This window comes from Mandrillus leucophaeus, unplaced genomic scaffold (assembly GCF_000951045.1).
Source record: "Mandrillus leucophaeus isolate KB7577 unplaced genomic scaffold, Mleu.le_1.0 Scaffold509, whole genome shotgun sequence".
NCBI lineage: Eukaryota > Metazoa > Chordata > Mammalia > Primates > Cercopithecidae > Mandrillus > Mandrillus leucophaeus.
Window position 1 is genome coordinate 2,753,211 of NW_012105464.1, and position 21,842 is coordinate 2,775,052.

Genomic DNA, 21,842 nt, shown 5'->3' on the forward strand with positions numbered 1-21,842 from the left:
CTCTCAGAGTCCCTGGAACTCTGGGCCAAGGCTCTCTGACTGACTCCTTCCCAGATTTCTTGGCTTAACAGCTGAAGACTGATGCTGCCCGATTGCCTTGGAAGCCCCTTGGACCATCACGGACGCTGAGCTTTGGGTAACTCTCACAGTGGAGGGTAAGTCCATCCCCTGTTTAATCAATATGGGGGCTACCCACTCCACATTATCTTCTTTTCAAGGGCCTGTTTCCCTTGCCCCTGAAACTGTTGTATTGACGGGCAAGCTTCAAAACCCCTTAAAACTCCCCCACTCTGGTGCCAACTTGGACAACATCCTTTTATGCACTCTTTTTCAGTTATCCCCATCTGCCCAGTTCCCTTATTAGGCCGAGACATTTTAATCAAATTATCTGCTTCCCTGACTATTCCTGGACTACAGCCACATCTCATTGCCATCCTTCTTCTAAACCCAAAACCTCCTTCACATCTTCCTCTCGTATCCCCCCTGCCCTTAACCCACAAGTATGGGACACCTCTACTCCCTCCTTGGCAACCGATCACATACCCATTACTATCCCATTAAAACCTAATCACCCTTACCCCACTCAATGCCAGTATCTCATCCCACAACAGGCTTTAAGGGGATTAAATCCTGTTATCACTTGCCCGCTACAGCATGGGCTTCTAAGACCTATACACTCTCCTTACAATTCCATTTTACCTGTTCAAAAATCGGACAAGTCTTGCAGGTTAGTTCAGGATCTGCACCTTATCAACCAAATTGTTTTGCCTATGCATCCCATGGTGCCAAACTCATATACTCTCCTATCCTCAATACCTCCCTCCACAACCCATTATTCTGTTCTGGATCTCAAACATGCTTTCTTTACTACTCCTTTGCACCCTTCATCCCAGCCTTTCTTTGCTTTCACTTGGACTGATCCTGACACCCATCAGGCTCAGCAAATTACCTGGGCTGTACTGCTGCAAGGCTTCATGGAAAGCCCCCATTACTTGAGTCAAGCCCAAACTTCTTCCTCATCCATTACCTATCTTGGCATAATTCTTCATAAAAACACACATGCTCTCACTGCTGATGGTGTCCAGCTAATTTCCCAAACCCCAACCCTTTCTACAAAACAACAACTCCTTTCCTTCCTAGGCATGGTTAGGTACTTCTACCTTTGGATACCTAGTTTTACCATCCTAACAAAACCATTATATAAACTCACAAAAGGAAACCTAGCTATCCCCATAGATCCTAAATCCTTTCCCCACTCCTCTTTCCATTCCTTGAAAACAGCTTTAGAGACTGCTCCCACACTAGCTCTCCCTGACTCATCCCAACCCTTATCATTACACACAGCCAAAGTGCAGGGCTGTGCAGTCAGAATTCTTACACAAGGACTGGGATTGCGCCCTGTAGCCTTTTTGTCCAAACAACTTGACCTTACTGTTTTAGGCTGGCCATCATGTCTCTGTGCAGCGGGCACCACTGCCCTAATACTTTTTGAGGCACTCAAAATCACAAACTATGCTCAACTCACTCTCTACAGTTCTTAAACTTCCAAAATCTATTTCCTTCCTCACACCTGATGCATATACTTTCTGCTCCCTGGCTCCTTCAGCTATACTCACTCTTTGTTGAGTCTCCCACAATTACCATTGTTCCTGGCCTGGACTTCAATCTGGCCTCCCACATTATTCCGGATACCACACCTGACCCCCATGACTGTATCTCTCTGATCCACCTGACATTCACTCCATTTCCCCATATTTCCTTCTTTCCTGTTCCCCACCCTGATCACACTTGGTTTATCAATGGCAGTTCCACCAGGCCTAATCGCCACTCACCAGCAAAGGCATGCTATGCTATAATATCTTCCACATCTATCATTGAGGCTACCACTCTGCTCTCCTCCTCTACCTCTCAGCAAGCTGAACTCATTGCCTTAACTTGAGCCCTCACTCTTGCAAAGGGACTACACGTATTTATACTGACTCTAAATATGCCTTCCATATCCTGCACCACCATGCTGTCACATGAGCTGAAAGAGGTTTCCTCACTATGCAAGGATCCTCCATCATTAATGCCTCTTTAATAAAAACTCTTCTCAAGGCCACTTTACTTCCAAAGGAAGCTGGAGTCATTCACTGCAAGGGCCATCAAAAGGCATCAGATCCCTTGGCTCAGGGCAATACTTATGCTGATAAGGTAACTAAAGAAGCAGCTAGCATTCCAACTTCTTTCCCTCATGTCCAGTTTTTCTCCTTCTCATTGGTCACTCCCACCTACTCTCCCACTGAAACTTCCACCTATCAATCTCTTCCCACACAAGGCAAGGGGTTCTTAGACCAAGGAAAATATCTCCTTCCACCCTCACAGGCCCATTCTATTCTGTTGTCATTTCATAACCTCTTCCACATAGGTTACAAGCTGCTAGCCCACCTCTTAGAACCTTTCATTTCATTTCCATTGTGGAAATCTGTCCTCAAGGAAATCACTTCTCAGTGTTCCATCTGCTATTCTAATACCCCTCAGGGATTATTCAGGCCCCCTCCCTTCCCTACACATCAAGCTCGGGGTTTTGCCCCTGCCCAGGACTGGCAAATTTATTTACTCACATGCCCTGAGTCAAGAAACTAAAATACCTCTTGGTCTGGGTAGACATTTTCACTGAATGGGTACAGGCCTTTCCCACAAGGTCTGAGAAGGCCTCCACGGTCATTTCTTTCCTTCTGTCAGACATAATTCCTCGGTTTGGCCTTCCCACCTCTATACAGCTCGATAATGGACCAGCCATTATTAGACAAATCACCCAAGCAGTTTCTCAGGCTCTTGGTCTTCAGTGGAATCTTCATACCCCTTGCCATCCTCAATCTTCAGGAAAGGTAAAACGGACTAATGGTCTTTTAAAAACACACCTCACCAAGCTCAGCCTCCAACTTAAAAAAGACTGGACAATACTTTTACCACTTGCCCTTCTCAGAATTTGGGCCTGTCCTCGGGATGCTACAGGATACAGCTCATTTGAGCTCCTGTATGGATACTCCTTTTTATTAGGCCCCAGTTTCATTCCAGACACCAGCCCAACTTGAACTACACCCCAAAGACTTGTCATCCCTACTATCTTCTGTCTAGTCATACTCCTATTCACCATTCTCAACTACTTGCAAATGCCCTGCCCTTGTTTACACTGTCAGTTTACACTTTTCCTTCAAACCATCATAACTGGAATCTCTTGGTTTTACCTCAAAGCACCACCCTTATGTCTCTCTTAAAGTGGATAAATGATCTTTACTGACAGGGTACACTCCAATACTTTCACCCTGATGAAGTCCTATTCTTTACTTTTATACTCACTCTTATTCTTGTTCCCGTTCTTATACCACCCTCTACCTTTCCCCAGCTAACTCCACCACACTATCAACCTCACTCACTCTCTCCTAGCTGTTTCTAATCCTTCTTTAACAAACAATTGCTGGCTTTGCATTTCTCTTTTCTCCAAAATCGCCAAGGCCTTGACTTACTCACTGCTAATAGGGACTCTGTATATTTTTAAATGAAGTGTTGTTTTTACCTAAATCAATCTGGCCTGGTGTATGACAACATAGAAACACTCAAGGATAGAGCCCAAAAAAACTCACCAACCAAGCAAGTAATTATGCTGAACCCCCTTGGGCACTCTCTAATTGGATGTCCTGGGTCCTCCCAATTCTTAGTCCTTTAATACCTGTTTTTCTCCTTCTCTTATTCGGACCTTGTGTCTTCTGTTTAGTTTCTCAATTCATGTAAAACCGTATCCAGGCCATCACCAATCATTCTATGACAAATGTTTCTTCTAATAACCCCACAATATCACCCCTTAACACAAAATCTTCCTTCAGCTTAATTTCTCCCATTCTAGGTTCCCACACTGCCCCTAATCCCGCTCGAAGCAGCCCTAAGAAACATCACCCATTATCTCTCCATACTACCCCCCCAAAATTTTCACTGCCCCAACACTTCAACACTATTTTATGTTATTTTTCTTATTAATATAAGAAGATAGGAATGTCAGGCCTCTGAGCCCAAGCTAAGCCATCATATCCCCTGTGGCCTGCACATATACATCCAGATGGCCTGAAGCAAGTGAAGAATCACAGAAGAAGTGAAAATGGCCAGTTCCTGCCTTAACTGATGACATTTCACCACTGTGATTTGTTCCTGCCCCACTTTGACTGAGCGATAACCCTTGTGAAATTTCTTTCCTGGCTTAGAAGCTCCCCCACTGAGCACCTTGGGAGCCCCACCCCTGCCCACCAGAGAACAACCCCCTTTGACTGTAATTTTCCACTACTCACCCAAATCCTGTAAAACGGCCCCACCCCTATCTTCCTTTGCTGACTCTCTTTTCGGACTCAGCCCGCCTGCACCCAGGTGACTAGAAAGCTTTATTGCTCACACAAAGCCTGTTTGGTGGTCTCTTCACAGGGACGCATGTGACAGTTACAAGTTAACATAGAGGTAGATAAAGTAAATAAAATTACTGAGAACAGAATGTGATGACACAAAGTTTGAAGAAGTGGCAGGGGATAAGAATCACAGCAGAAATACAAGCATTGAGGCCAGCCAGAAAGCTAATGGTGTTTTGGTCGATTTGTAGGCAAAAACAAAAACAAAACCAAAAAAAACCAGCCCTCACTTTTTGATGTATTTTGGGGAGTTAAAAGGATTAAACACAATTCTTGCCCTCAAAGAGCTTTAGGAATACTGAAAAGTCTCAGAGAAAACAAGTAGTTGAATTTAAGGAGGGCCGAGAGGTGGAAGAGCAGCTCTGGATCTTCGCTTGAACTTTTCTGAAATATGTTAAAAACATTATTAAAAAAAAAAAAAAAAAAGGCAAGTCCATATGGCCACAGCCAAGTATGAACTTTTAAAAAGTTATCTATTATGACAGATGTTAGAATCATGGTGTCTTTAAGAAAGGGGAATGAGGAAGCCTTTTGGAGTGCTAGAAATTTCTTGATCTAGGTTTTGGGTTTTATGATTATAGTCATCAATGTGTAAGTTATATAACTTTTAGAAATTGCTATAGATTTTTTAAAGTACCTTTTAAAGACTATTTGGACAACTCTTTGAGGACTTCTGCTTATTAAATGGATACTTAGGTTTATAATTTATATTTAAAATTCATCCTTGAATATGGAGTAAATAATTTTAATTCTTTTTATCGTATCAACTCATATTCACATATGTTTGGTTAGTGATGTGACAAACCAGCTTTTAATCTTTGAGGTAGCTCTACACATGGGAAGATGCCCTTTGGTCACAATGTTTTCATCTTGTGCTTTCTTTTCAAACACAAGCTGTTCTGCTAAGCAGGAAACAACTGGCTCCTTGGCATCTATAGACAACACTATTCCCAGGACTTGACAAACTACACTATGCAGGGAGCTCAGTCTATTCCTTTAGAGCAATTGTTTCCATTTTGTATCATGCCAAAATCATTCAAAAGTAGTATAGAAAGTTCTATCTCGTGCTGAGAACACTCTGAGGTTTTGATCAGATGATTTCTGTTGTTTTTACTGAGCTATATTCCCTAAATGTGTAAGAAAAAAGAAACATAACCATTTTACCTTATTAAAAAGAACATAATTAATAAGAACATATGCAGCATATTTACCACCTAACCAAAATATGATTAACACATGGCAGAAAAAAACTCTTGGGTTTAAAAATAGCTTTATTTAGCATACCAAAAACACAGAAATATAAGAAAGACCCTACCTAGTATAAACATAAAAAGTTAAATACCATAATTTAATGTAAACCAAGCATCTTAAAATGTGAAATATTATAATAAAATACATACTATTTACACAGAACCAAGTTAAAGCTACCTCCGCAGTTACTGGATCAGATCATCAATCCTGAAGTCATCATTAAAAATGAAACAAACACAACATCTCTATCTGTACTGCTCAATAGGAAAAGAAGAAATCATTATATTTACTTTAAGGAAGTATAATTTATTGTGACATTTAGAGCAGAGAGGCAGAAAGTGCCAATTCTAGGGTTCCAGACACAACTACTGCACATGCAGACGTGTAAACCATTCCACAGGAAGACCATTGAGCCTGTTCTTTTATTTAAATGCAAACTGGTTGATTCAATTCAGTTACTCCTTAAGAAAGGTACTAAATATATTCTGTAAAAATAAACTTTTAAAAAACAATCAAAGGTGAATGTAATATCAATCAGGTAAGAAAGGCAAAAGCATAAAAAATATATATTATTCCAAACAAACCCTTTAATTTTAACAAATGCTAAGAAACTCAGTTTATAAAACCAGATGGGGTAGCAAAAGGGATTTTAAAAAATATAAAAGCCAAATCAAACTCAAACCAAACAAACAAACCTAAGATAATGTTTCTTGAAGACAGTGGTATTTTGTTTATCCTAACATTATCATGCAGCAGCCACCATGAGATCTATGGCTGATAAAGCTGTTACTGTGAAGTAGTATGTTATTTGACCAACAGTCTAAAAAGCTATAGTCATTGATCAGTTTAAGCATTTGGCTTTTTGGCTTCAAACATCAACATTCATTCTGATACTGCAATTCAGGTGTCTCTCAAAGGCAGCATTATATCCAATATCAGGAGTTTAAAATGTAAAATAAAGTTGCAAGAAATCACACTTAGTAACAGAATATCCTGCTCCTATGTCTAATCCTGTAGCTCTAAAACTTTTGGTCTCTGGACCCCTTTATTCCCTTAACATTTATTGAGGATCTGGATGCCAAAGTGCTTTTGTTCATGAGGTTTATATCTATCAATATTTACCATACTAAAAAAAACTGAAAAATTTTAAAGTATTAATTTATTTAAACATAATAAACCCATTACATGCTAACACAAATAACATTTTATGAAAAATAGCCATATTTTCAAAAACAGAAAAAGATTTGTGAGAAGATGGCAATGTTTTACATTTGCAACACTTTTTTTGAGATAGAGTGAAAAGCTAATGTCTTCACATTATAATAAAAATATTTTGATCTCATAGTCCCCCCTGAAAGGCTCTCAAGGAACCCAGGGGTCCACAGGCGATGCTTTGACAACTGTTGATCTAATCTAAAGCCTGACATTAAAGACAAAAAAATGTCCACACAAAAGGTGTCTTAATTTTCATTTAAAAATAAACAAAAAAATACCCCACACATACATACACAGTTCACTGGGTCAAACACTTCTACCTTTAGCTTTAAATAGAAGCCAAAGATTGATGTGTGCTCATGGCAAAACTAAAAATGCCATTTCTGAGACCAGGGTCAAGATATAATCAATCATTTTTAGTCCATGAAAGCTGCTAAACCTATTAACTAAGCACACATGCCTTAGTTCCCTTTCCAACATTTGCTTAAACTTGTTTGTGCTGTGTGGGCTATCATCTTTCAGTTGGCACATTTTCAGAATAGACCAGAGCATGACAGGGATTCTCTAACAGCCCACACACTCAGATTAGGAATATGTTACCCATTTATGGGGCAGCCTGCTCTATTTCTCACTGTGTGAAAGATCTCATACAATTTAGGAAAACGGGAAAATTATCCTTGAAGCACAATAATAATAACATTACGAACTTAGTGTAGATAGCTCTTCACATTTTACAAATTTCTTACATATACACCATCTCATTTGATCCTTGTAAAGATGATATTATCCCCATTTTAGAGTTGAGGAGGTTGAGGGTCAGATATGGTTCTTGCTCAAGGTACAGTGGTGACAAGTATGTGATGGAGGAGATCTGAGTTCAGGTCATCTGACTCCTACTTCAGGATTCCCCTCAGTGTTACTCCTTCCTTTGGTTCCAGGGCAGGACTGGGGGAGGCGTCCGTAGGGATGGAGCTGGAAGCAGCAGGAAATGACACACCTGAAGCCTATATTCCTTCTGCCTGCCTCATCAATCATTTCATCCAACGCTGAAAAGGTTTGGAAGTGGTACAAACATTTCCCTTAACTGACCTAATGAATTTGCCATCAGTGCATACAAAATGAAACTTTATGATACAACTGTCTTGTTTTCTTTTATTTCTCAGCCAGCTTATGTTGGCAACCCATTGACAGCCTGTTCTCTCTGCTCCAAGAAAAAAGTAAAAACCCTACAGTTAAAAAAATACCTGATGAAAATACAAAAGGAAGTCGCAACAATGATGAGATCTGTGTGGGGCTATTACTAGATTTATTGTGAACCTAGCATAACACGGACTTTGCAATCTTCTTATACCAATTGGAGAGCAATATAAAAATCACAGTTCATAATTTAATGGAAAATTACCTCTTAACAATCTTGAGGCAAAGACATCAGCCTATATAAAAATATTAAGAAAATAATTTCAAAAATTTTATTTTAACTAAACTCTTAAGGGCTTGAAAATTCTGTGGCACTAGGAGAGAGTGTAGAACGTACAGTAAAAGGCAATAAAACAGTGAGAATAATTTTACCATTCATGAGTAAAGGAGTAATGGGTATCTACTGCCTATCATTAATTCACACATATATCCATTTTAGAAATTACTTCATTGCCTGGAAATCTGTCTCATCAAGATGTTAATATACACCACAGGAGATATTCAAGATGCTAAGAAAACACTGTTTAATTTTGGAAGTCGGGGGGGAGTGGTCAACCAAAAAGAAAATCCCTATTACAAAACAAGTGGAATGCTACCAAAGACCTTATTGCTATCTGCTGTAAGCAAGTTATCAGTAGCTTACGCATTATTGCTCACACACACTCTTTCTCTTTCTAACATCAAGAATGAGTATGTGTAATTTTTTTCTTTGTAAGGTAGATGAAGAATTATCAAGTTAACAAAAGCCAGTCAGAATTAGAAAACATGCTAAGTATATCCAGTTTGCAAAAATCTACAGCATGTCACTGGCTATTACACAAATTCTTGGTACCCTTGTTTTGCAATATTGGTGAGTAATGCTCTCTTTCCAGGTGATTTAGGTAGAAGTTAATGGATTTTTAAGACAGTTTTACATATACTGTGTTGATGCATACATATGTATATATGCCTATACACACATATATACACTTACATGTATGTCTCATCACATCACAGAAAGACCCCATTAGTGTTTTCCCTCTTCATATATTTCCCCTAGCAAAAATGAGCATGGATAATGATTCTATAACAAGAAACTAAACTAAAGAAAATAAAACCAGAAAGTATGAAGTGGTATGCTGTAAGAGTCCAATAAAATAAGTCAATGAACATTTATGTAGTGGTAAAGTGCTAGAAAGTTCTTTCATTAGTATTTTAAAAATGATTAGAGTAAAAAGAAGTTTGCAGCTTCATTTGATGGTGGTGACCACAGGCACCATAGGAATGGCACTGGCTGAGTTGGAGTTGACTATGTCCTCATACTCCGGGGGTGGGTCTAAATGAGGTTCTGTTTCACTCCTCTGCAGGTTCACCTGGCCAGTGGCTTCCTCATAGGTTGGTGGGGGATCACAATTGGACAGGCGAGTAGAGACGGAATCTGAGCGCCCAACTACGTATCCCAGAAAGCCTGGAGACAATCCACTGCTGTCAAACACTTCATCTGGTGGGGGGGGTGGGGTGATAATATTAAGGTGCTGAGGGAAAGGAATGTGGCCTTCAGTCACTGTCTGTCTACGAGTTTTGTTTCTTAGGAAGCATCTCCAGATTAGGAAAATGACAAGGAGGATAATGAAGAGGCCAAAGATTAATGGAAAGGTAAGGTAAAATTGAAACCAGTCACTTCCTCGGTTACTCTCCCCTTGTTGCGCTTTTGTGTAGGTGCTCCAAAACTCCTTCTGAAAATACAATACAAAATAAATAGAAAATCAGTATGAATAAAAGATGGAAAATACCAGATGAATAAATGTCTGGGTTCAATGAACATAATGAACAAAATCCCAAAACCAAATTTGCTGAATCAAAGGACCTACAGTCTATATTTTCCATGTGACAAGAAATTACAAATACATTATTGTACTCATTCTGGATCCTCCCTAAAATGGTCAATCAGAATCCAAGAGTGTTTTTTAAGACTTGGAGTTATTTATATTTTCAGCTATGACACTTTAGAGGGAAAAAATAAGTAATGAGCGTTTTCCCCTTTACTAATTATACCAAATAATTTACTGTTAAAATATGTTAAGTATCATCGCTCTCCATATCCAATTACAAGATTCTCATCTCATGATCCCTATAATCATTAACAGTATGTACAAGTTTAGGCTGTTGTAGTCTTTCAGTGCTCAAACACTCCAGAAACACCTTGTTTTCTAATGGTTCTGTTTGGGGTTTCTTGCTACCAGACATTCCTCCTCAGCTCCCTCTGCACCCCCAGAGTTTAGTACACAGATGGTGACTGAAGGTCAAAATTACATATTGTTCCTAGGAGAGACCTCAGGCTAGTGAAGAAACTGCATTAGGTTACTTCTAAACCTGGACCTTAATCCCAAATGAAAAGTAATCCAGTAGTTCAAGACTTTACCGTATGTAGGGGGAAGTATTTAAAAGATAAAAAAGAAACTTGACCCAATTACTAGTTATGAAACCTGGGCAAGTTACTCCTTTCAGCCTCGGTTTCCTCACTTGTAAAATGGTATAATACAAACCTACCTGATAGGTTGCCTGTGCATTAAGTGAGATAACATTTATAACACATCTAATTAAGTCCCTGGCATATAAATACTCAATACATATTAGTGATTATAATTAATTTTATATATTATAATCGAATCTCTGCTTCAAAATGACTGATTACCTATCCCTTACTTTGATACAAAGATCACCCACAATTGCAATGCTATTGATTCCATTTATCAAAGTGCTTTTCTCACGGTCATATTTATTCGCAGGTATTACGGGTCACTAATAATATTTGAAATGTCTTCCATTTCATATTATTTAATTATCTGGCATCAAGGGAGGGAGCCCTTGGAATGCAAATTGCAAAAAGAAGAGCTGAGGAGAGGAGTTAGCCCACTACACGAATGGACAAATGGAGTTGGATTACACCTGGAATTCTGAACTCAGATGTCCCATGGGGGCATGGAATTTAGATAAAACACCAAATCTGGTCCAAACTAATACTATGGGCACTAAAGCTGCTTGGTTTATAGTCATATATTTTACTTCACTTAGTCATATAACCTTTTAAAGAACCCTGTGGTCATAATAATGACTCCTGAATGAGATCTCTAAGGTACATTATTACTCCAACATTCTATAATTCTAAGAGGAACTGGACATGTTGTAAGAAATATTGTATGATTTACTAAAGGCTGTACAGGTTCGCAATGAATTTCACCTAAAAATCCAGATGAAAATATGCAAGATCCAATACTTTAAAAAGCCCAAAGAGGAAAAAGTAGAGTCTAGATACAGCAATCATCTCAGGATAATATGTAATAGCTGAAATTGTCAAAGGACTCATTTGTTTCACTAATATGGAAATATATTCACAGGTAAAAACTATTAAATATAGATATATGAAGACTTTTTACACAATAAATTTGCTCCTAAAATTGCACATCATTAACTTTTTATGTAACTGTCACTTTTAGGATTGAAAAAAGTTAATTATATAAAACTTCACTCATGTAAAAACAGCAAAAATGGGGCCGGGTGTGGTGGCTCACGCTTGTAATCTCAGCACTTTGGGAGGCTGAGGCAGGCGGATCAACTGAGGTCAAGAGTTCAAGACCAGCCTGACCAACATGGAGAAACCTGGTCTCTACTAAAAATACAAAATTAGCCAGGCACGGTGGCGCATGCCTGTAGTTGCAGCTACTCGGGAGGCTGAGGCAGGAGAACTGCTTGACACTGGGAGGCAGAGGTTGCGGATGAGCTGAGATTGCGTCATTGCATTCCAGCCTGGGCAACAAGAGCGAAACTCTGTCTCAACAAAACAAAAACAGCAAAAATGAAAACAAATCACTTGTAGTTCCATCATAAAGGTGTAAGCAGTATTAACATTTAGGTTTACATCATTTAAAAAATTGCTTTACATCTCTTTCTCCTGTACACTTGCCAATCACAGTTGCACTCCTAAAAAACAACAGACTCTTTTACAAATTTGGAATCAAACTGCACCAAATAAAATAAAATAAACTTATCAAGTATCTGATCCATAGAAAATTTTCCTTTATCTGCAGGTGAGACTTTAACCTCGCTCTTCCTAGTCTCTCAGGTCACCACTTCCTTTTACTCTATTTCAATTTATCCAAAAATACCAATAAATATATGTGATTTAAATAATTATATGATGCTAATCTTAGAAAAATATAATAAAATATGGCTCTTTTATATTGTCCACATTACTTTGGAATACCCAAGGATTAATCTACATGAATCTTTTTTGCACGCTTGCTTGCATAATTCAATTTCTCTGTTTTTTGGCATTCTGGGAAATAAAAAAATTTTAGTCTAATTCTTTCCACTTTGGAAAAAACTTACAGAAAAATAATCGGGCATTTATTTTCAATGGATAAAAACAAAGCTTAGGCAAAAACTGAATGAGTAAACCAGATTTTAATTTTAAACTTACTTAATCCTTAGCACATAAAATACTGTAGGCTCTGTTATCATCCTCACTTTGCAGATGAGGAAATGGAGGCTCAGAGAGGTTACATAATGATGAAGTCAAGGTCATTTAACATCTAAACATTGGAGCTGGGATTTCAACCTAAGAGGTCTGCCACCAGAGCAAACCAATAAGCAATCTGCCTTGATGTATAAGTAATTTGGAATCAGTTTGGCTACTTTCCTAAAATTCAGTCTTCCATCATTTTCAATGTGTAGTCAAAAGCAAGCTGCCTCATTTTACAGATTAAATGCTTTCAACTAAGTTAACAATGATCTAAATAAAAACACAATGACAGATTTATTTGGAAAAGAGACTGATATGTCCTTGAGGCCAGAGGTTCAGAAGAAAATTCATGTGAAATCAGCTCTAATAATTATCATTCAAACAAATAATTTCAAAGTATGTTTCTGTAAGCTATTTATACAGTTCTTTTTCTTTTCAAATCAGCAATAGATTTAGAATAAGCAAATGATTTCAAGACTTGGTAGAGCAGTGCTTTAGAAGGATTTAACATTAGTGGCAGGCAATAATGTGGCACAAACGTGTGTGCCTAAACAAGAATTACTATCATAATTGATTCATACTTTTATAGCAATCTTAAGCATGATGTAAAAGAGTGAATGAAGAAAAGAGTCATTATAGGGACTCTATAGTTTCAGCTCAGGAAAAAATTAAACAAGTGATAAACACAATCTGGAGCTGCCAGAGAGGTCTGACAACCGTTTCAGAGGGAAGAGTCGCAAGAGGTAGACGTTTCATCCTGTAAGCTGAGTGCTAGAACAAAATGCAGTAGGTGGAAGATTCTTACAAAGAATATTTGTTTCCCTTTTATAAAATGTGTGCTTTTTTGTTTTGAATGTTCTCATTGCCATTTACGAACAGAATTTGAGTGACTCAAGGCCTGACCTCAAGGCTTTCATAATTGGAAAGATAGTAGAGTGGGGCATGTTTTGCAATCTGATCAATCAGCTCAGAACCTACATAAAAAAGTTGGGAAGTGGATGATTTTCCCAGTGAGTTTGTATTGATGAGGAGGGCCTAGCAGCATTTATATACAGCTCTCCTACAGCTTCTCCCTATCCTTGAAAGAGAATGCCATTAAAGGGGAGGAAGGACCTTAGGAGACGAGGGACTAAAAACCAATCCTAACTCCAAAAGCTGCCTTGTTGAGAGTAGAAGGCAGAAATACACCCAACTTGGAAAATCCAAGCAAGTGTAGTCCAACGTTTTAAGATTCCTTACCAAAAGTGATACTCTAGGGAAAATGGCCGGACTTACAAGTCACTTAACATCTTTGGGTCAATTTCTTTGTCTCTAAGGTAGTTACATGTATATCTAAGCTATGAAAAAGTAGAAAAGGCAATTTTTAAATTGATACATAATGCGGAGGTGTGGTAGCACAAACCTGTACCCTCAGCTACTTCAGAGGCTGAGGTGTGAGGGTCCCTTGAACCCAGGAGTTAGAGACAAACCTGGGAAACATAGGGAGATTCCAGCTCTTTAAAAAGTATCTTACTCCAGCCTGGGCGATAGAGTGAAGACTCCGCCTCAAAAAAAAAAAAAAAAGTATCTTAAAAGATATGTTTTGTATTCTTTTGTCAAAAAGTAAGGTATTATCTTGAAAACTGTCAGTAGAAGATGGACAAGTTACTGGGAAACAATATTATGCTGGGCATGATAAGCATCAATTCAATTGACTACCAGTTGAAGATGATATGGCTGGGGGATGGAGAAGACCAAAGGTTGGTGGCATGCTGTTTCAATTAATTATGGGCACTATATTTTGCAAGGTGGCACACAGGTTACATAAAGAAAATTCTCATAATTTAGATGGAATTATTTGGAAATGGTTATGGTTTGGATTCAGGACACTTGAATGGAACTGAAGCAGGAGAATAGGGTCTGGAGACAAGGAGCTTTCACTTGAGCCTGTGACTGGTCACAGGCCAAGTCTTCATTTGCATAGGGTGTAACTCCACTTCAGCCTTCAATTGGTTGCAGGACAAGTCTTCATTTGCACAGGGTATAACTTCACTTCAGCCTCTGACTGGTCACAGGTCAGGTGTTCATTTACACAGGGTGTAACCAATAGGAAACCTCTAAAGGGTACTTAAACCCCAGAAGATTTTGCAACCGGTGCTCTTTAGCCACCTGTTTCTTCAGCTCCTGCTCTGTGGAGCGTACTTTTGCTTCGATACATCTATGCTTTTGTTGTTTCATTCTTTTGTTGCTTTGTTTGTGTGTTTTGTCCAATCCTCTGCTCAACACATCAAGAACCTAGATGACACGTCAAGACCCTACAATGGTAACGGAACCAAAGAAGTGGGGGGATTGGTACCTGTCCTGGTGTAATAAGCAAAAGGAGGAATCCCAAGTCCCAGAATATCACTAGTGACCAGTATGTAAATTGACTGCTGAAAACTCATTCTTTTATATCGTTAAGGAGAGAGACTAAGGTGCAGGATCCTGTGAATTATGTTACTATTTGGTATATATACATGCATGTGTACGTCTCCATAAAACAAAAGTTTGTAAGTGCTATAGTTTGGATGTGGTTTCTTCTTGCTAAAACTCATGTTGGTGTTGAACGTAACCAGGGATTTCTAAAGACATTATTGTTATGGCAAGCCAGACTTAAAAGTAATCGTCCTAGCTACTACATGTTTCCAAGATTTTTGCAACATATTGAAGAGAATATTATTAATGAAAACATTTTGAAAGAAATAAAATTAGAGATATTGTTGCATCTCACTTCTCTATCTCAAACTTGTAGCCATTTCTTTCCAGAAGAAAAATTTGAAACATTAAGGGAAAACAGTTGGGTAAAAGATGCATTTGCTTTTTGAAACCCTGAATCAATAATTGAGCTAAACTTGGTACTTGAAGAAGAGAATGCATTATTGCAGCTTAGTTCTTCATATACTTTGAAGAATGATTATGAGACCTTAAGTTTATCAGCATTTTTATGCTGGTTGAGATAGAATTGGTGGGGATTACCACAGAAAGCTATCACAACAAAACCTGTCTCCAGTCTTCAGCCTGTGTGTGGGACAGCAAAATCAGCCATGTACCCTCCTGAGTTCTGGTGGCACCTGACAACCAAACCAGGTTCTAAGGGTTTTCCCACCTCTGTATGCAGGGTAACATGATGGGTAGAAATGCAGTGTTAATGTATACAGTGAAGTCTTTCCCCCAAAGCATAAATAATACAAAGGATCTTAGAAGTGAGTGGAGAGTGATGATGGTGATTATGGTGGTAACTCACAGCTACCACATAATGTATTTATACCATGCCAGGCACTGCTGTAAGTGATTTACATACATTAACTTATTTAATCTCAGCAACCCAATGAGGTTGATGCTTTTGTTATCTCTATTTTATATATGAAGAAACTGAGGCACAAAAAAATTTAATGACTTGAGCAAGTCAAGATGAATGGCTAAGCTGGGATTTGAACCCAGGCAATCTGAAGTTAAGAAACCACTATAGCAAACTGTCTCTCCAAAGTACAAAAGTAAGAGGAATTCTTTTAAAAATGTAAACAGTCATAAAGAGATGCTCACTTTGTTCCTCCTCATATCTAGGAGAGAAAATATATATGTGATCTGAGACAAAGTCAGGGAGGGGAGAGATCCTCAAATCAGGCAGACAAAGAAATACAGTGAGAGGACCAAGTTAGACTTAGAATAGTAAAGGGGCAAAAATACCTTCTGGAAACTTAAATGACCATAATGCTCCTTTTTAAGAAAGTGTTAAAGTACAGTTACGAAATAAGGTAATTATTGCATTGCTAAACTTGTTCATATTTTACTACTCTTCAAACCAGTTAGCTTTAAAAAGACTCGAGCTACGCATGTAACTTTGAATACTGCATACAAAACCTGTAATTTTTATCTTTTATATAATAATCTACATGTAGCACTGAAGGAACAAAATGTTTCGAGTAGTTTTTCAGAAACATGCATAATCTAAGGTTTACATACTAATTTCATCTGTTTAGGTAGAGAATAGGCCAAAAGATATGGCAGAGTTGTGAAAGAAGAGAGAAAAAAAACGTAGGCTTACATCACTAACATTTCTCTAAGGAATCTTTTTCTTACTGGGAGATAATTTCATTCTATCCATAGCCATAAGACAACAGAACTCTTCTCCACATCTAGAAAGGAGAAACCAGAGGTCACACTGACATCAGGACAAGCTGATTTGAAAATACACTGGGAGTGGACACTGGGGGCCATGGTCTGCAATAAGGTAATGGTCAGGTGGGACCAGAAACTCTCTGGGTGTTCAAACATGTCAACTATCCCCTAAATGTTAGCTGCCCTGAGCTTGGGGATGGATTTGTCACACTCTCTCTTACACTCTTTTTCTGGTGAGCTCATCTAATCACATGACTTCAATACCATCTATAATATCTCCCTTATGTATATTTCCAAAGCTGACATTCATTTTTCCATCTACTTGATTGACGTTTCCATTTGGATATATAATAAGGAGCTAAGATTTCACATGACATGTATTCCCCAACCCTCTACCCTAGGTGTCCCCACTGCAAATGTCCTGAGGTTAATAATAGCACCATCAACCCAGGTGCTCAAGATCAAACGCCAGAATTTATTGTTCTCATCTCCCAGTCCTCACCTTCTGTCCATGAGCAAAACTTGTCACCTTGTCCAAAATCCATCTGGAACTAGTGAATTTCTCTTCATTTCCTCAGCCTCTATCACAGTTCAAGCCATACTAGGCTCTCACCTGGATCAGCTACAATGGCTCTACCTGTTCTGCACCTTCAACTCTCCCCAACCCCTCTACATTCTTCAAAGCAGCCAGTCACTGGCTTAACAGTTGGGGGTATTTAATCTACTTTCTATTCATATCACAAATCTGACCTCCAACTTTGACCTTATTTTTTCAGTCCTTCTACTGAGGTATATTTTTTCCGTATTAGTTTATTGGAAGAAATGACACAATTGAAAGAATAAAAACAGGAGTAGAGGATTTGTAAGGGCAATATGCAGGAAATCACCCCCATATCTGTGGGGAAGTCAACCTAAGGCTCAGTCCCATTATCACTGTCACTCTGGGTGAGCTTGCCAAAGAGGTACTCTGCCTTGCTGTCACCCAGAGCCCCCATCTCGCTGTCTAGAAACAAGAAAATTTATCATTTGCTTATTTTTTTAAAAAGTGCTCATGTTCATGAAAAGTTGAAGACCCCTTTTATTTTAATCCCTGCCCAATCCCACTCCCTTCACTTCTTCCCCAGAGGCAGCCACTAGGATGAATTCCATACCATGTTTTACACTGTACCATGCACATGCACCCACAGATACCATGGCCCAAGACTGCCCACCCCACCTGACCCCACCCACCCCATCCATCTCACCTCACCCCACCTCATCCCACATGCCCTCAGAGTTTATAAGGGGAAGACTAATGTGTTTTCCAGAGGCCCATAGAATACCTTTCCCTCCACCCCTGCAGATCCTAAGCTGCATGCAGATGGGACAGGGCTGGGTGGAGAGACTGCTGGATAACCACTTTAAACCTGCATGGGGATGTGCCGATTCCTAAAAGATGAGAGTGTTGCAGGCACGCATCAACTGGACACCTTTATTGCTTTGAGAACAGATAATTTTATTGCCAATAATGGTAACACTGAAAGGAGAAAAACTGAAGAGAACGTTCTAAAAGGGCAACATGCACACCCCGCCTGGCGGCCTGACCCAGGGAAAGCACACTGTGGCTGTGGGGCCCATCTTGGCTCAGGTGTCTTCCTCGCTGCCGCCCAGAGTGAACTTGTCAAACAGGTACTCTGCCAGGCCTGCTTCTGGGGCCCACGTCTTACACAGGTTGCTCAGGTAATCACCCAGCTCTCTGATGGCCTTGACCTGCTGGTTCAGGAAGTGGCTCTCCAGGAAGTCACACAGCTGGGGGTCACCTTTCTCCATGGTCAGCTGGTGCAGCTCCAGGAGGCTCTGGTTGACACTCTTCTCCAGGTGGAAGGCGCACTCCATGGCCTCGAGCCTGCTCTCCGTCTTGACGCTCTGACTTCCTGATGTAGTGAAAGCAGATGCAGCCAGCGTGCTGGTTCTGCAGCCTCATCAGCTCCTGGGCGTGCTCCCTCTTCTTGTGCAACTGGTGCAGGAAGTAGCGGCCAAAGTGCTCCAGGGCCGCGTCATCCCGGTCGAAGTAGAAGAAGGCCATGGACAGGTACACGTTGGAGGCATGGAATCCCAGGTTGACGTGGTTGTTGACAGTGGCCTTGCAGTTGGGGTGGTAGTTCTGATGCACCTGCAACACTGGGGTGGTGGCCATGGCGGGCACCTTGGGGAGCGATGAGCAGGCAGGCGGGAGCTGTGGTGGTAGTGGTTGGCTGAAGGCGGATGGCTAATGGCAGAAACGGCCGGAAGTGGGTATTTGGGTCCATTATCAGGGGAGGGGTGCATTCCTTTTCAGTGGAAGTGGGCAGGGAGGAGAATGAGCACTACGTTCCGTGTGCAACCCAGTGAACTCTGCACTGTCTAACCTGTGTCCAGTTTTTAGCTTTGCAGTAACATTTCTAATGTCCAAGGACTTTCTATTATCCCTTAATTGGTCCCCTCTGTAATAGCTTCTTCTCATTTTATAAACCTATTGTTTTCTTAAATTCTGATAATATCAATTTGATATTTTTGGTAACATTCTCTTCTGTTTCCCGTATTATAGCTCCTTCTAGATTTAGTTCTGTTTTGTCTAGAGTTTGCCTTGAGTTTAAATATTTTAAAATAGATGGCCAGGCATGGTATCTCACACCTATAAATTCCAGCACTTTGGCAGGCCAAGGTAGGAGGATCACTTGAGTCCAGGAGTTTGAGACCAGCCTAGGCAACATGATGGGACCTTGTCTGCATGCAGAATTTTTTTTTTTTTTAATTAGCCAGCCATGGTGGCATGCACCTGTGGTCCCCAGCTACTTGGGAGGCTGAGATGGGAGGATCACTTGAGCACAGAAAGTTGAGGCTGCAATGAGCCATGTTCACAGCTGCACTCCAGCCTTGGCAACAGAACAAGACCCTGTCTCAATTTTAAAACAATAATCAAAATAAAATAGAAAACAGCAAGTGGAATGCAACAGTTTTAACGAAAAACCAATATAAAACCTAGGTTAATAGGGAATTATAATTTTTATTAATTTATCCCATTTTACCATTTTACTTAATACCATCCTGTATCTTTAAAATCTGTCTTTCAAAGTAATAAAAATGAATCTCTGTAGCATTGAACATTTTCAATAACTTTAGATAGAACTACTTCTTTATCATCTCCTCTACCTTTACCTTGTCAAACATTACTCTAGACTTATAATGAAACCTCATCAGTTTCTTTAACATAAAGGTAGCTGCCTTGAACTTAATCTCAGTATCAAACCAAAAAAGTTCAAAATTGTCTGTTTAAAAGTTCAGATTGCCACTTCCCAGATAACAGGAAATCAGCCTCTTCTTATACTCCTCCCAAATTGGCCTAATTATATTGTAGGTTCCATTAGATTTTCTTCTCTTCAAGACATTCTGTCTTAGGCTGCAAGTGTGTCAGCTACATGGTATGATGCTGATGAATATTGGCTTAAGAATCAAAAGCCCAAGTTCCAATTCCATTCAGAAGCTAGAAGTATCACTGGTCTTTTGGACACTTAAAACATTGGTCTAAAGATGGAAAGAATATCACCTGCTTTGTCCATCTCAAAGGACATTGTTCTGAAGAATTTTTAATTAGCAGAGGTCAGGCACGGTGGCTCCTGCCTGTAACCCCAGCACTTTGGGAGGTGGAGGCAGGCGGATCACTTGAGGTCAGGAGTTCGAGACCAGCCTGGCCAACATGGTGAAACCCCGATTCTACCAAGAATACAAAAATTAGCTGGGCATGGTGGCAGGCACCTGTAGTCCCAGCTACTCAGGAGGCTGAGGCAGGAGAATCATGTAAATCCAGGAGGCGAAGGCTGCAATGAGCCAACATTGCATCATTGCACTCCAGCCTGGGCGACAGAGTGAGTGAGACTCCCTCTCAAAAAAAAAAAAAAAAAAGAAAAAAGAAAAAGAATTTTTAAAGCAGTAGAAATTAAAACAAAGGCTAAGGCTAAGAATAGGTACCAGATACCACTTTTTCTGTTTCTATCATATCTAAGCTTGAATAAGTACCATGTCATGTGTCTTTACTACTGGCCCAATAAGGACTGGCACAAGAAGCCTGAAGGTAAATTGTTTCATTGTAAAGCCCCTGTCATAACTATCATTAATTAAATTGAGAGGGCACTGTGTTCAATTACGGGCGGGTAAGGGGAGGGAATGAGAAAGATGGAAACAGAAGACCTGGGACCTGGCTCCTATCTTGGGCTTTATCAGTATCTTGTAATGAGAAAATGGGCAAATCAACATTTCTGGGGCTATTTCCTCATTTGTGAAATGAAGAGTTTGACCTATTGGGATTTTGTGGACCCCATGAAAAGATAATTAGAACCAATTCCATAAGTCATTCTTCAACAATGGGATAGAATGAAAAGGCAGCTTTTAGCCTACTCATGATGATCAGTGATTGGTATCAAATATTAGCTTTTGGAATTGGATACTATCTTAATATTCAAATAATGCCATTTTAAGTTATAGCATTAGTATGACCCTCTAAAATATACAGTTCAAGGAAAACCAGAGCCTTCTTTGGAACTACTGGTTGTTGTAGTTCACTAGGAGATAGATTTCCTGCTTCAGTTTGACAGTACCCAAGACTTGGGCTAACAACATAGGGCTATAACAAAGTTACAAATTATTTTGCAATTCCTTTTATTGTACTTTGGAAATGGCTAAACTGAATCTTATTTCTATAGTTACTGATATACCAACCATGAGAGTCATGATCAAATATTCTGCCCTAGGGAGAACTGTACCCTAACATTGGAAGAAAGAACTAGTGAAACCCCGTTATTACGGAAATGAGCAGATACCCACTATAACAATAATTGAATTACAGTAGTCACCCCATCCAGATCAAAACCTCTGAGAAGTGAGCAGCAGTGATGACTGGTTGCTGTACTTTATCAAATATAACATAGCACAAATTAAAGAGTACACCATTTTTATGTATTAAAAAAGAGAAAAGGGCTGGGCATGGTGGCTCACGCCTGTAATCCCAGCACTTTGGGAGGCCAAGGTGGGTGGATCACCTGAGGTCAGGAGTTCAAGAGCAGCCTGGCCAACATGGTGAAACCTCGTCTCTA

At 39.6% G+C, this 21,842-nt stretch overlaps 1 protein-coding gene and 1 pseudogene across 5 annotated transcripts in view; both read right to left on the minus strand.

Annotated features, from left to right (window-relative positions):
* Positions 1-5,683: 5,683 nt before the first annotated feature.
* The window catches only part of PRRG1 (proline rich Gla (G-carboxyglutamic acid) 1), a 104,755-nt gene continuing 88,596 nt past the window's right edge, over positions 5,684-21,842 (minus strand). For all 4 annotated transcript variants that reach the window (XM_011996303.1, XM_011996299.1, XM_011996304.1 and 1 more), the window contains one exon: positions 5,684-9,811. In XM_011996303.1, the coding sequence (XP_011851693.1) occupies positions 9,326-9,811 (486 nt within the window). In that variant the 3' untranslated portion in view covers positions 5,684-9,325. The remainder of the gene's footprint in view (positions 9,812-21,842) is intronic.
* LOC105551150 overlaps positions 18,209-21,842 on the minus strand; it is a 34,321-nt pseudogene continuing 30,687 nt past the window's right edge. Inside the window, exon 3 of the transcript XR_001007826.1 lies at positions 18,209-19,648. The product of XR_001007826.1 is annotated as a ferritin heavy chain-like (transcript). The remainder of the gene's footprint in view (positions 19,649-21,842) is intronic.